General features: G+C 39.6%; 1 protein-coding gene across 1 annotated transcript; it reads right to left on the reverse strand.

Annotated features, from left to right (window-relative positions):
* Nucleotides 1-12,255: 12,255 nt before the first annotated feature.
* LOC121250842 (pentatricopeptide repeat-containing protein At5g55740, chloroplastic) lies at nt 12,256-15,270 on the reverse strand. The gene has a single exon (XM_041150072.1). It carries the CDS (start codon nt 15,221-15,223, stop codon nt 12,668-12,670), a length of 2,556 nt encoding a protein of 851 aa, XP_041006006.1. The 5' UTR covers nt 15,224-15,270; the 3' UTR covers nt 12,256-12,667.
* Between the last annotated feature and the right edge of the window lie 246 nt (nt 15,271-15,516).

Genomic DNA, 15,516 nt, shown 5'->3' on the forward strand with positions numbered 1-15,516 from the left:
TAAGGTTGGCTTCTTGTTTGGGTTAAATGGTTTGTAGTTGGGATTGGTGTTCATGGTTTATAGTTTGGTTGGTAGTGTAGGTAATCTCAAGATGGGTTTGGGTGCATGCAGTTTTGCAGTTTGAGTTAACGTAGGTCGGTTGAGTGTTTGACCCCTGGGTTGGTAACCCGAGCTTCTCCTCCACACCTCCTCCTGCAATTTTGCCAACCCAAAGGCAATTGAGAGGGTTGTTGGTTTAAACATAGTAACACTAATTCTAAGGTCCTCCCTTAGCCCACATAAGAAGGTGTTAATACGAAACTCCTATGTAAGTCCATTAATTATGTTTGATAAAACCTCAAATTGGGACTGATACTTTTCCATTGTATTAGTTTATTAGAGCTTGGCAAAGGCTTCAACTAGGTCTTCATAAGCTGGAGGGCCAAACCTGGTTTTTAAGTCCATGATAAACTTTTCCCAAGAGTGGACTGGGCTAGAGTCCATAAGCCAACAGTTCCATGAGAGAGAATCTGTAGTTTTTTTTATCTTCTGGGATATTACAATAAAAGAAAAATTGTTGGGCTTTTAAAATCCATGTAATAGGTTTCGAACTATCAAATCTAGGAAAATCCAGTCTAAGGGTCCTAGCCTGAATTCCCCCATGGTCCTCAAACAAAGGATTTTCATTAAACTTAAAGGCATTACCTGATGAGCTTTCTCCCATGTTTTGATTTCTAGTTGCCACTATCAACTGATCGTAGCTTGCTGCCAGATTTTTGAGTTGTTGCAACACCACCTCCAACATTTGCTTCTGTCTCTCTTGCTCTTTCCTCAAGTGCTCTGACTGTTTATTTACCTGCTTTATGTTGTATTTATGTTTGTACATTCTCATTAATGAAATTCAATCAGAAGTTTATCCATCTAGTTGGAGGGATTGGCATCTCGAACTGCCATTTTCATTACATTACATATTTTCATTACACTTAACAGTGGTCTCAGAGCAGCGTTCTTGCGACATGGCTGAGGGGACCCATCATGCTTAGTTGGTCGAAGCGGTGTCAGCATTGAAAGGAGAGTCAGTGCACTTAAGGGAAGAGCAGGAGAGATAGAAGCAGATGTTGGAGGTGGTGTTGCAGCAGCTCAAAAATCTGGCAGCAAGCTGGTACACCAAAGGCTTTCAGTGAACTATTGAAGCTATCGAGAGAGTACCAAATGCTGACGGTGACAAAGGTTACCAACTTTCGGTGATGCGGGGCCAACGAGTTCAGTCGAACAGCGTAATGAGTCTAAGGTTACAGAAGCGTTCGGCAACTTTGATGGGTATAGGATTGCAAGCAAATAGAGCAGAGGGCTGGAGAAGCGTCTACGGGTAAAGCACCATATCCATATAACTGCTTGCCACCTACGCTCCACCACCCATTCCAAGTTTAGGAAACTCAGTAATAGTATCCCGATCAAATAGCTGACGAAGGGGATGAGCGAAACAGGGAGTCTACTGGACGGGGTTCAATTAGTGGATATTCTTGGAATAGCTAGAGAAAGTAAATATGATATTTGCGTTGGTTTTCCAACGAAACTAAGCACTTTTTTGTCTTTATCATTCGGAAAGCTCAACCCCACACTTTGACTTCAATGCTGGGAACAACCTTTGCACTCCGATGCGATCGGTTGGCAGTGACAGCTAGAAATCAAAACATGGGAGAAAGCTCGTCAGGTAATGCCTGTAAGTTCAATGGAAATCCTTTGTTTGAGGGCCATGGGGGAATTCAGGTTAGGACCCTTAGACTGGATTTTTCTAGATTTGATGGTTCGAAACCTACTATATAGATTTTAAAAGCCCAACAATTTTTCCCTTATTGTAATACCCAAGAAGATAAAAACTATAGATTGTTTTCTTCCATATGGAAGGAAAAGTTTTCTCATGGTACTGTTGGTTTATGGACTCTAGCCCAACCCACTATTGGGATAAGTTTGTTGTGGTCTTAAAAATTAGGTTTGGGGCTTCGACTTATGAAGACCCATTTGGAGCCTTTACCAAGCTCTAAAAAACTAGCACAGTGGAAGACTATCAGTCCCAATTTGAGGTTTTATGAAACAGAATTAATGGACTTACGGAGGAGTTTCGTATTAGCATATTCTTAAGTGGGCTAAGGAAGGATCTTAGAATTAGTGTTACTATGTTTAAACCAACAACCTTTTCAGGTGCCTTTGGGTTGGCAAAATTCCAGGAGGCGATGTGGCGGAGAAGCTCGGGTTACCAACTCAGGGGTCAAATCCAACCAACCTACGTTAACTCAAACTCCAAAACTACCTGCATCCAAACCCATCTTGAGATTACCTACACCACCAACCAAACTAGAAACCATGAGCACCAATCCCAACTACAAACCATTTAACCCAAACAGGAAGCCAACCTTACCAATTAGGAGAATTACCCCTGCACAGATGCAAGGAAGGAGGGAAAAAGACATGTGCTATTATTGTGATGATAAATTCTACCCAGGCCATAGATGTAACAGACTTAAAATCTTACCATTAGAGGGAATGAGAGAAGCAAAAGAAGGGGAAAATGATGTTGAAAGAATCCTAACTGTAATACAACCTGAAAAAGCTAAAGAGGGTGAGAGAGAGGTTGGAGAACTGTTGTGCGTCTCAGTACATTCCATGACAGGCTCTTTAGCTCCAAGGACCATGAGATTGATGGGAGTCATTAATCAACAGAAGGTGTTGGTGGTTATTGACATTGGGAGTACTCACAATTTTATCGATCCCAATATTAGAAGGGAAGCAAAACTAGTAGCAGAGGAGAGCCAACCGTTAGTTAAAGTGGCTAATGGAACTAGTCTACCTTACCTGGGTTTATGTAGGGCTATTTCACTACAGTTACCAAACCTGCATATTACTCTTAATCTCTATTTACTTACTTTAAAGGCCATGAAGTTGTCTTGAGGATTGATTGGTTGAGAAGTATCGGGTCTATTGTATGGGATTTTACTGATATGACCATGAAATGCAATTGTGGAGGTGCTAAAGTTACTCTGCAGGGAATACAGTTACCAGTTAAGTTCTTGGAAGAAGAAGAATAACACATCCAGTTGTTGAAAAATGGTGCTGCTAAGGGGATCTGGTTGTAGTAGATAAAGGAAGTTCCCAAGGGTTCAAAAACAGTTGTTCCCTCTGAAGTACAACAACTTATTGAGGAATTTGGGAAGGTTTTTGATTAGCTAAAGAGGTTGTCTCCACCTTGCAGTTTTGATCATAAAATACAGCTACAATAGGACTTTAAACCCCTTTGAATTAGGCCTTATAGGTACCCTTATTATCAAAAAGAGGAGATCTAACATTTAGTGGAAGAAATGTTAACCAGTGGAATTATTAGAAGCAGTCAAAGCCCATATTTATCCCCAGTATTACTTGTGAAGAAGGCGGATGAGAGTTGGTGTATGTGTGTAGATTACCGTGCTCTTAATAAGGATACGGTAAAAGATAAGTGCCCTTCCCCAACATTGATGAATTATTACATGAGCTTTATAGTGCAGTCATTTTCTCTAAATTGGACCTAAGGTTGGGGTATCATCAAATTAGGATGAATACGAAAGATATTCCAAAGACGATTTTTTGAACTCACGAGGGTCACTATGAGTTCTCGATAATGCCATTCGGCCTCACCAATGCTCTATTGATGAATGAAGTTTTCAGGCCTTATTTACAAAAGTTTGTTTTGGTTATTTTTTATGATATTTTGATTTCTAGCAAGACACTGCAAGAGCATGTACACCACTTATGCATTGTGTTGGAGATCCTACAAGCTCACCAGTTTTATATAAAGGCCTTAAAATGCACTTTTGGCAGTTGGGAAGTGGAATATTTGGGACACCTAATTTCCTAAGAAGTTGTGAGGGCAGATCCACATAAATTAGCAGAAATGCAGCAGTGGCCAGTTCCAAAAATTCTTAAAGCTTTACGTGGTTTTTTTAGGACTTACATGTTAGTACAAGAAGTTTGTGCAGGGTTATAGGATTGATAGCAGCCCCTTTCACATCTTTGCTTAAGAAGAATGCCTTCCTATGAACAGATAAGGCCTTGCAGGCCTTTAATCAGCTTAAAGGCGATGATTAGTTCCCCTGTGCTATGGTTACCAGATTTTACCAAGGGTTTTATTGTGGAATGTGATGCATCAGGAGATGGGTTAGAACTGATCACCAAGCCTTGAAATATTTATTGGAGCAACGGGTAGGGACACTAGCCTAATAAAAGTGGGTTTCTAAACTTATAGGCTACAACTTCACAATTGAATACAAAAGTGGCAAATCTAATACAGTAGTAGATGCATTATCTTGATTACCCTCCATTGAAAATACCCCCCTTCCACCACAACGAACACCCAACTGACACCATCACAATGAAACTCAATCCACCAATCAGACTAACCAACCAACTATGATAATACAAGCAATTAGTATGATGCAAGTAACATAGGTGGAGTAGTTGAATAAGTCTTACCCCAAGATTCCCTGTTGCAGAAGCTACTTAGCCACTACCATCAGGAGACCTTGGACCCATCTCTTGGACCCATCTTAGTACCAAGTTTGCAATGAGCTGCTTTTTTATAAAGGTAGACTCCATCTAGTAACATTGGTGTTATTCTAGTAGCAAATCTTGTAATAGTTTCAGAGTAGTCCATTAGGGGGCCACGGGAGTACACAAGACGTATGCAAGAGTAAAAATGGAGTTTACTGGCCTGGCTTGTGTGAAGATGTTTGAGCCTTCATTAGGGAGTGTAATACATGCCAAAGGAACAAGGCTAAAACCCTTCACCCGAGGGGATTGCTTCAACCTCTTCCTATACCAGAAAATAATTGGGTAGACATAAGCATAGACTTTATAGAGGGGCTGCCACCCTCAGGAGAGCGCACTATGATAATGGTATGGTAGGAACCCATGTGTTATGGCCCATGGCCCATGGCCCATGCCATGGGCTAGCCTAGCCCACCCATGGGCTCATGCATGCCATGGGTCAACTTGGCCCATGCCATCTATGTTATTTTTTATTATTTATTTTTATTTAATTATTTATTTTCCAAGGGACTTCCAAGTTGTAATCCTTATAAATAGGACTCTTAGTCTTTACATTTACATCTTTTGACAAATTTTCTAGTGGGTAGACTATTTTGTTCTTGAGATCACCATTTGGTGCTAAGGCACTTGGGCTCTTTGGGGTGCAATACGTGAATCCCTTAAGAGAGGATCACACCTTACAATTCGTGAATAGATGTGACTCAATCTATCTAGTTCTTGCAACTTGGTGCAATTCATGAATCCAAGTTGTTGGTCTCTTTGTTATTTTCAAGTTCATCAATAAAGAGATTTATTTCATCTATGTGTAATTCGTGAATCATAGTTGAATTGGCTATCTTTTGTTCACTTTGTTCTTAATTATTTATCACTTGTTCATCGTGTTCTTCATTTGTTCTTGGTGTTCATCCATTTCCATTGCTCATTTGATCCATTCCATACCATATACTCGACCACCATATTGTTTGTCATCCTTTCCATAAGTTTGTCACTTTCCAAAATTGGTTTGACTCATCAAACTATGCCTTAGCCTAAACACATAACCCTTACCAAGTCCCACTCAATTTTGGCAACTCCTTGCCATATTAGGAGTGACCTAGCCGCCCACTACACTTGCCATACTAGTGTTCTTATAATTTAGGAACCCTAGTTGACTCAATCAAATCCTTATAGCCGCCCATTCCACTTTCTAAATCCAACCACACCAAAGTCGCTCATCCATCAAACCGTAACCCTATACAACTCTTACCATATTCAAATTCAAAATTCAAAATTCGAATTCAAATTCAAATTTAAATTCAAATTCAAATCCCTTAATTTAAGGAATTGCAAATCCTCTTCAATTCCTTAAATCACTTTTCCTACATTCTCTCTAAGTCAACTATTGACTTGTCATCTTAATTCAAATTCAAATTCCCATCTTCACTCAAAGATTCCTTCCATCTTACAAACTTCCCATATCTACTTCTAAACCAGCCAAACCCTAGCCTTACTCTTCCATCTCATTCCCAAACCATCATTCTAAACTCCAACCCCAAGCCAATTCTTTCAAATCTCGAAACCCACCATAGTCACCTCACAAAACCCTAGCTACACTTCACCTTACCAACACTAATCACCATCCAAGTGGCCCAAACATCAAGGGCAACTCCCAAGCCATCCCCATTGCATCAAACAACCCTAATCAACTCTTAGAACACTCACACTCCATCAACTTGGCGCCACTCTCCAAGAACAAACCCTAACCTTATCTCTTTCATTCAACTCTAGCCTCCATCATCTTGGCACCTAACTCAAGAACAAGTCTAGCCACCCATATTGATTTGCCTTAGCCTAAACACTTAGCCTACCCAAGTGCATCATCTTCATCATTCCATTACTCAAACAATATTCCTTTGGTGAAAGCCAAGCAAGATAGCAAGATCATTCGGTCATCATCTTCACCAAGGCAAGCTAGTGGACTTTAGTGTTAGGGACAAGAACGAGGTCCCTAACATAATGGTAGTGGTTGACAGATTGAGCAAGTATGCTCATTTCATGCCACGTTCTCATCCTTACACAACACTGACAGTAGCAAGGGTGTTCATGGGTAATGTATTTCGATTGCATGGGATGCCATAAACTATAGTCAGTGACAAGGATCAAATTTTCTCAAGCCAATTTTGGACAGAATTATTCAGGATTTGTGGCACAGATCTCCTATTGAGTTTGGCCTACCATCCATAAATGGATGGACAAACCGAGGTACTAACAAAAATCTATAATGCTACTTACCTTGTTTTTCCAATGACAGGCCCAAGGATTGGACCAAATGGTTACCTCAGACAAAGTATGTTTATAACACTTCAAGCACAGTTCAACCCAAATCTCACCTTTCAAGATTGTGTATGGACAATCTTCACCAAAACTCTTACCATATGAACCATGTTCTACCCATGTGCAAGCAGTAGATGAGGAGTTGTGGAGTTTCATCGAAACCTACAAGAAGCACAATCAAGGATGAAAAAGCATGCAGATAAGAAGAGGACAAATCGAGAATACCAAGAGGGTGATTGGGTTTACTTACATTTGAGGCCTTATCATCAGATGTCCATTGCCATGAGGAGGAATCTCAAGCTCTTGCCTCGATACTACGGGCCCTTCCAAATTTTCCATTGCGTAGGTAAGTTGGCATATCGGCTAGATCTTCCCAATGAGTGACAGATCTATCCAACGTTCCACGTATCATGCCTCAAACCCAAGCTGGGAGCTCAAGCTCAGTCCAGTCTACAACTACCTCAAGTAACGACCGAAGGGGCGTTAACTCCAGAACCAGAAGCCATTCTTCAACGACGTCTAGTGAGGAAGGGGTCTCAAGCAGGAGTTGAAGTTCTGATCTAATGGAAGGGAGCAACAATTGAAGACGCAACATGGGAGGATCTTAAGGCTGTGAAATGGCAATTCCCTAATCTTGTGGGCAAGATCTTCTGAAGGAGGAGAGTGTGTTACGTGTGCCGATTTAGGGTTGAGGTTTGAAAGTCAAAATAGAGAAAAAATTATTTATATGAAAGGGAGAAGAACTACATTGGTTAGGTCTTATTTTAAGTTGGTCAGGGTAGAATGGTCTTTAGTAAATATTGTTATTGTCTTATTTGTTTGTTTTGTTAAAGTGGTTGGACTGGCTAGTAGAGGCAGACCAAGTCTTAAGTGTCTTTGGGGTAGTGGGCCATTCAGGCCAATAGTATAACATGCTGGAGTTAAAGGTCGTGGGGCTTGTTAGGCCATTAGGAGATCCTGTCGAGTAACTGTTTATTTACCTACTTTATGTTGTATTTATGTTCGTACATTCTCAATAATGAAATTCAATCAGAAGTTTATCTATCTAAGGAGTATTGGAGGGATTGGCGCCTTGAACTACCATTTTCATTACATTACATATATTTTCATTACACTTAACACACCAAATGGATAAGTACGTGATAATGTAAATAAATAAAAAATTAGATTTCATTTTGTGGGAAACTTCAAGAGATCTAGCGGAAGAGAAAAAGTCAAATAATAAATCTTATCAAACATAACTGATCAGTTTGGAGTAGGAATCGAGCATGTGATGATATGCAAGCTGTTATGGACTTAATTAAAGATTGTTGCACTCAATTGAACAGTTGGAATAAGCATACGTTTGGCAATGTTCAAAAGCAGTTACATAAAGCAAAGGTTGAGTTGGAAAGGGTTGTTGAAATTGATCTAGTGGGAGAATTGGTAGATGATCAGAATAAGGCCCGAGAGGAGGTGCAAAAGTGGTTGGAAAGAGATGAGGTTATGTAGCGACAGAGATTTAAGGCATTGTGGCTAAAAGAAGGTGACCAAAATTCGAGATACTTTCACACGAAGGCCTCTCAGAGATGAAGGAAAAACAATTTGATTAAAGTTAAAGATGATCAGAGGGTATGGCAGTTTGGTGAGCAGAGTGATAAGGTTATCCTTAATTATTTTGAGGAGATTTTTACAAGCTCGAATCCTAGAGGTTCTACAAAATTTCTTCACTCACTTGCTGGAAAAGTTACTTGTTCAATGAATGATGCTCTCAATCAAGTTTACACAGAACCACAAGTGTTTGCGGCCTTGTCTCAAATGCATCCCTGTAAAGCTCCTGGTCCAGATGGAATGTCTCCCATATTTTTCCAAAAGTATTGGCATGTGGTGGGCAGTACAATCAAATGAGTTGTGTTAAAGGCACACAATTCTAGTGAGTTTCCTTCATCTCTTAATCACACTCATATAACTCTTATTCCTAAGAAGAAATCCCTCTCTATTGTTGTTGACTATAGTCCTATTAGTTTGTGCAATGTGGCCTATAAGTTGATAGCTAAGGTGATTTCTAATAGGCTGAAAATATTGTTGCCTTCTATTATTAGTGAGAGTCAAAGTGCTTTTGTTCCGGGTCGATTAATCACTGATAATGTCCTTATTGCTTATGAAATGATTCATTTTTTAAAGCATAAAAAAAAAGATAAGAAAAGTTATATGTCCATTAAGTTGGATATGAGTAAAGCCTACGATCGGGTTGAATGGAGTTTTCTTTTAACTGTGATGGAGGTAATGGGATTTTAGCAGGGTTTTATTGACTTGATTATGTTTTATGTGAAATCTATTACTTTTTCTGTATTGGTTAATGGAGATCCTAAAGGGTCTATTTTACCCTCGAGGGGTTTGAGACAAGGGGACCCCTTGCCCCCTTATATTTTTCTTCTCTATACGGAGAGTCTTATTGCTTTATTGAAAGATGCTAGATTAAGAAAGGACGTTTCTGGTATTAAGATCTATAGAGGGGCTCCAAACATTAATCATTTGCTTTTTGCCGACGATAGTGTTATTTTTTGCAAAGCAGAGGTGGAGGAGAATAGGAGGTTGCAATCTGTTTTGAGTTTAGATGAGAGTGTTTCGGATAAGAAAATTAATAAAGATAAAACATCAATGGTGTTTAGTGGGAATGTGGGCAGGGAGATGAGAGATGAAATCCAACTTTTGTAGAGTAATAGTGAGGTGCAACAATATGAGAAATACCCTGGATTACCACCAATTGTGTGTAGATAAAAGACGAGAGCTTTTCAATCCATTAAACAAAAGGTTTGGCTAAAAGTTCAAAGTTGGAAGGAGAAGCTATTATCACAAGGAGGGAATGATGTGCTTTTGAAAGCTATAGCTTTATCAACTCCGACATATTTTATGAGTTGCTTTCTTTTGCCTAATAGTTTATGTTATGAATTGGAGGGGTTAATGTCAAAGTTTTGGTGGGGTCAGAAAAGTGAAGAAAAAATGATCCATTGGGTAAGTTGGAGAAGTATGTGTGAGAGTAAGTCAAAAGGGGGTACAGGCTTTAAGGATTTAAGATCTTTCAACCTTGCTCTCCTTGCGAAGCAAGGTTGGAGATTGTTACAAGACAAAGATTCTCTACTGTATAAATTGTTAAAAGCAAGGTATTCTCTAACTCATATTTTTTTTTATGCTCATTTGGGCAATTGTCCATCTTACACTTGGAGGGAGATATGGGAGGCTAAGAAATGGTTGAGAGAAGGGTGTCGATGGAGGATAGGGGATGGTAAAATTGCTCGTCTGTGGATTGAAAAGTGGATTCCAAGTTATAAATCAGTAGAGTAGGAAGTTGGTTAGTCAGATATGCGCATGGATGATTTAGTAGCCTCTATTATTGATAACTCTACACAATGGTGGGATTTAGACAAAATCGTATCTCTCTTCAATCCAAATGTAGTGGCTAATATTCTGAAAGTGGTGATCCATCATGGTATTATTGTTGATAGGTGGATATGGGATTGGGAAAGGAGTGGACAATTTACAGTTAAAAGTTGTTATCGACTAATAATGCAACTCAAGTCCAGTGCCATAGCTAAATGATCAAATACCAATACTCAGCATAAAATGTGGAAGACTTTATGGAGAATGCCTATCCTTAATAAGATCAGAGCTTTTGCATGGCGTGCTTGTAAGGACGTCTTGCCTACAAAGAATAATCTATTGAAGAAGCATGTTATCTCTGAGGGGAACTATTCTTTCTGTATGAATTCAACTGAGGACTTATATCATGCAATGATTGGATGTGATCAGGTTAGAGAGATTTGGCATTAAGTTTTTCTAGCTTGGAGCAGCCATGTTCATGAATCTTTCTTTGCACTAGTAATGCAGGTTGTTGGTACAAAAGAGGTGGACAGATTAGGCCTCTTTTTCAATTGGGGGTTATGGTATAAGAGGAATAAAAAGGAATTTGAGCATCAGACTTTGAGTATAAAGCATGTCACAGAACATGTTTTATGCCTTATGAAGAACTTTAAAGAAGTTAGAGGGAAGACTCAGATTTAGATGAGAGATCAATTTAGTTGGAAACCTCCTCCTGAAAATGTGTTGAAGCTGAATACCGATGGGGCTTTGTTTGGGGATCTTCATAAAACTGGTAGTGGAGTGCTTCTCAGTGATGCTACTGGGAATGTGATTATGGCTGCTAGTAAGGCTGAAAATGATGTTGAGAACCCAGAAATTGTTGAACTCCTAGCTATTTTTCGAGGACTGCAATTCTGTTCAAGTATGGGTATATCAGGTATTATTGTAGAAAGTGATTGTTTGATGTTGGTGGAATCCCTTCAACAGAATAACATGGATGATTCAATTATGACAGTGCTATATGCAGAGGTTTCACGCCTTACGACTTGCTTTCTAACATGTTCTTTTACTCATGTTTGTTGAGAGAGGAATAGGGACTGCTCATATGTTAGCTAGGCATGATGGGGTGTTGATAATATTGAAATGTGGTGGGATGTTATTCCAGATTTTCTTTCTCAAATCATTTGGTTTAATAATTATCTATAATCGTTTATCTCATATGAATGAAATTTTTGTTTCCTATAAAAAATAAAAAGAAAAAAACTGATCAAATCCAATTGAAATCTTGCACAAATATTTGATTCCAACAAACAGATAATGAAAAATCATGAAAGCCTTGACAATGTTCTGATACTACATGTAAATTGAATAGACGTAAAACTAAAAGAGATTTCAACTTAATATTTTATGAATCTCAAGATCTTGATCATCATGATTTTCACAAAAATAAAGAACATACTACAATCCATGGTAATTTCTTCAATTAAAAATAGTAAACTACTTTTCCATCGCTTATCAACCAATATTCTATAAATTTGGATTAGACGGCCGCATGTTATTAGGAGTCTAAAAGTCGTACACGTGTCATGTGGAACATTGAATATCTAACAAAGCTCACTCAAAACAACATCAAGGGGCTAACTCAAGTATATCTTAACCATTTATTTTATATTATATTTTAACCATCTTAGTCTTCCAAGTTGCTTGACTTAACTACATCTTAACTAATAACAGCTTTGTTTTAGAAAAAAACAATCATTAATATCAGGATTTCATAGTAGGAGGCATAGATACTTTCTGACTAGAATGGAATGCATGGGCAATGTCCGAACTACCTCATCAAAATGGCCAACGAAGAAAGGGTAATTGCGAAGCCTCGACTACTGTAACAAGTGGGAATTAGCAACAACTAGAAAATCCGCATTGTGACAATTAACAAACAAAACCAATTTCCGGCATCGCTTTGTAACTTTTTTGTGGGTTTAAATTAGAAGCAGAAAAATTCCATATACATGAAGATACTTGATCTTGCGCGCCCACAGTGGGTAACAAAATTAGCGCGTCAATTGTTTGATGCATTCCCTGGTGCAGGTAACAAAAATAACCAAAGCAAGCAGAGTTGCATGCTGAACAGAACTGTTGTGTCAGACGTTAAATTCATACTGTGCGTGTTTACAAATATTTACAGACGATCTTCTGATGCAAAGCTGTGCTTCTATGAACAGATAACAAGTTCATTCAGAGCTTGCACCCAACAGTTTGTGAACGATTTGGTGATTTTGGATAAGAACTAGTCCTTTCCCAGACAGGTGAATAAGGTTCTTTCCGTCCTCGAACTTTTTGATCAACTTCAACAACATTGGTAGGGTATTATTGGCTTGTTGTAAACAGTTATCTGTCCTATTTTTGTGCCTGTCTTGAGAACTTTCCAAATCATTTCACTTGTGAACTATTGTGCTCAAGAGAATAGAATTTCGGAATCACCAAACATAAGTTCATATCCTGCAAAGCGCATCTCCGTTCCCAACAGAGCCAGTGTTGTATAAATATCACCAATTTTGGGGTGTGATTTATCACCTGCAACAAACACGTGAAGTTCTCCTCCTATTTGAACCCAACTGCATCCAGGAACCTTCCTGAGGCCCTTTTTTTTCATTAAATCCCTCACGTATGATACCTCATCCCACCTTCCCGAAGCTGCATGTGCATTTGAAAGTGCCACATAGTTTCCAGGATTATCTGGCTCCAACTTCAATAAATGCTTGGACAAATAATCCCCAAGTTCAATCTCAGGGAAATCTCTACAAGCAGCAATTAGTGATCCTAATATATGTGCATCAGGCTTGCATGGCATTGTGAGAATAAGCCTGATAGCTTCATCAAAGTCACCGCAGCGAGAAAGAAGATTAATCACACAACTATAATGCTCCATAGTTGGCTTCATATGGAGTTTAGAGACCATATGATTGAAAAGTTCTAGACCTTCATTCACCAGCTTGGCATGGCAGCAAGCTGATAAGAGACCAGTGAGGGTTATGTTATCTGGTTCTATACCTTCCACCTCTAATTGTTTAAATAGTTCTAGAGCTTCGAGAGCTTGACCATGTAATGCATAAGCACAGATCATCGCATTATAGAGAGGTAACGTTTTGTTTAAAATCATATCGAACACCCACTTTGCTTGATCTATGATCCCGCACTTAGCATACATGTCCACTAAAGATGTTGCAATATGTACAGAGAGCAAAATGTCATGCCTTGTTGCATAGCCATGAATAGCTCTTCCATAATGTAATGCTGCCACATCGCTGCAAGCCAAGAGAGCAGAGACAATGCTTACTGAATTGGGCTTAATACCTGCTTCTTGCATCTGCGCAAAAACAGAAATCGCATCATTGGCACAAGCATTGTGAGCCAGACCAGAGATAAGAGTAGTCCAAGTGATCAGGTTAGGCTGAATATCAGAGGAACGCATTTGCAAGAACATGTCTTCAGCCTCATTGACCAGGCCATTTCTAAGGAAACCCAAAATCATAGAATTCCATGATATGACGTTTGGTATCACACTCTCCAGCTGCATCTGATAAAACAGTTTCAAAGCCTCACAACTCTCGCCTATCTCTGCATTCGCAGCCAACATCGTGTTCCACAGTACGATATCTTTGTTGATTGTGGAATTGAAAACTTGTCTAGCATAATCAATTCTCTCGCATTTGGCATACATATCTACAATGCTACTCGCAACAACCACATCAGATTCTAGATTGTTTCTAATACAATAACAATGTCCCTCCTTTCCAAGGTTTATATCACTGGTATCTGCTGAAGCAGACAATAAGGACGCAAGAGTCACCGAGTCAAACCTCAGGTTATCTAACATCATAAGCTGGCACATACTAAGTGCCTTGTCAACCTGACCAAATTGTAGATAACCCGATATGAGCAAATTCCATGTCACCACATCTTTCTCGGGAATCCGACCAAAAACAAGCTCTGCATCCTGAATCAAACCAACCTTGGAATAGAAGTTTATAATAGAACTCCCTAGTATCTTATCCAACCCTAATCCGCCTACTACTGCAATCGCGTGCCCTTGCTTACCCTCTTGAAGAGCACCCATATTAGCTGACGCTGAAAGAAAGCTAGACACAGTTACTCGAGTAGGTTCAATACCTTCCACTCTCATATTATAGAACATGTCGATCGCTGCCTCACTAATTCCATTTTGGACATAGCTCACAATCATCGTATTCCAAGCAACAACATTCCTGTCAAGTATAGCATCGAACACCTTCCTTGCATCCTCCAAAACCCCACATTTCCCATACATATCAACCAGACTACTTGCCACAAATACACACCCACCAAAACCCATCTTCACCACATACCCATGAACCCCTTTCCCAAACCCAATCCATCGCAGAGCCCCGCAAGCCTTCAACGCATTTGGAGCTACAAAATTATCAGGCAGAACCCCACTTTCTTGCATCTCAAGAAAACCCAATAAAGCTTCCTCACTATAACCCATCCTACAATGCAACCCAATAATAGCAGCCCAAGAAAACGCGTTCTGCACCCGTAGCCTGCGAAACAAACGGTTCCCAACCTCCGAAACATCGCATTTGGAATAGAAGATCACCAGCTTGGTTTCCATATACTCATCTCTGGAAAAGAAATCACCGTTCTTCACAATCCGAGCATGAATTTGCTGACCTGTGAACAGAGCTCTCTCATTCAGACACCCCTGAAGGAGCTCACCATAAATCTCAGGGCCAACTTGGAGATTCTTGAGCTCCATTGCGGAGAGGAGTTTCACAGCTTGCCGGAGTTGGCCTTCTTTGCACAGAGAGGATATGCGGAGGAAGTAAGATTCGTACCAAATTTCATGATTTTTTGCATCTTCTTGAAGCTTTGTGTGACGGGTTGGTGTGAATTTCTGAGATTTTTTGGCTCTGGATGGTTTGAAAGAAGGGAACTTCGGGCTTGGAGTGGTGGTAACAGCAAGGAACGCCATGCTTGAAGAAGCACAAGCGAGGTGCGGATATCGTTGGCGATCATTGTCGCCACACAAAGCGGGAAGGGTATTTTCGTCGGGGAGCCAGAACCTACAAAATTGTATGTATTTTGGACACTCAGCTTGTGGTTGGGCCTTGATTTTTGCGGGCCTTTGTAGTTCACTTACTCAACAGTGGACCTTTGTTGTAAGGAAGTAAAATAGTGGTAATTTGAGCAAGGAAAAGATGAAGAGCAGATCAATGGAAGAAAAGTTTCGTCTCCATTTTCTGTCAAAATTTGTTGCTTTATAAG

The sequence above is a fragment of the Juglans microcarpa x Juglans regia genome, chromosome 2D (genome assembly GCF_004785595.1).
Source record: "Juglans microcarpa x Juglans regia isolate MS1-56 chromosome 2D, Jm3101_v1.0, whole genome shotgun sequence".
In the NCBI taxonomy this organism is placed as follows: domain Eukaryota; kingdom Viridiplantae; phylum Streptophyta; class Magnoliopsida; order Fagales; family Juglandaceae; genus Juglans; species Juglans microcarpa x Juglans regia.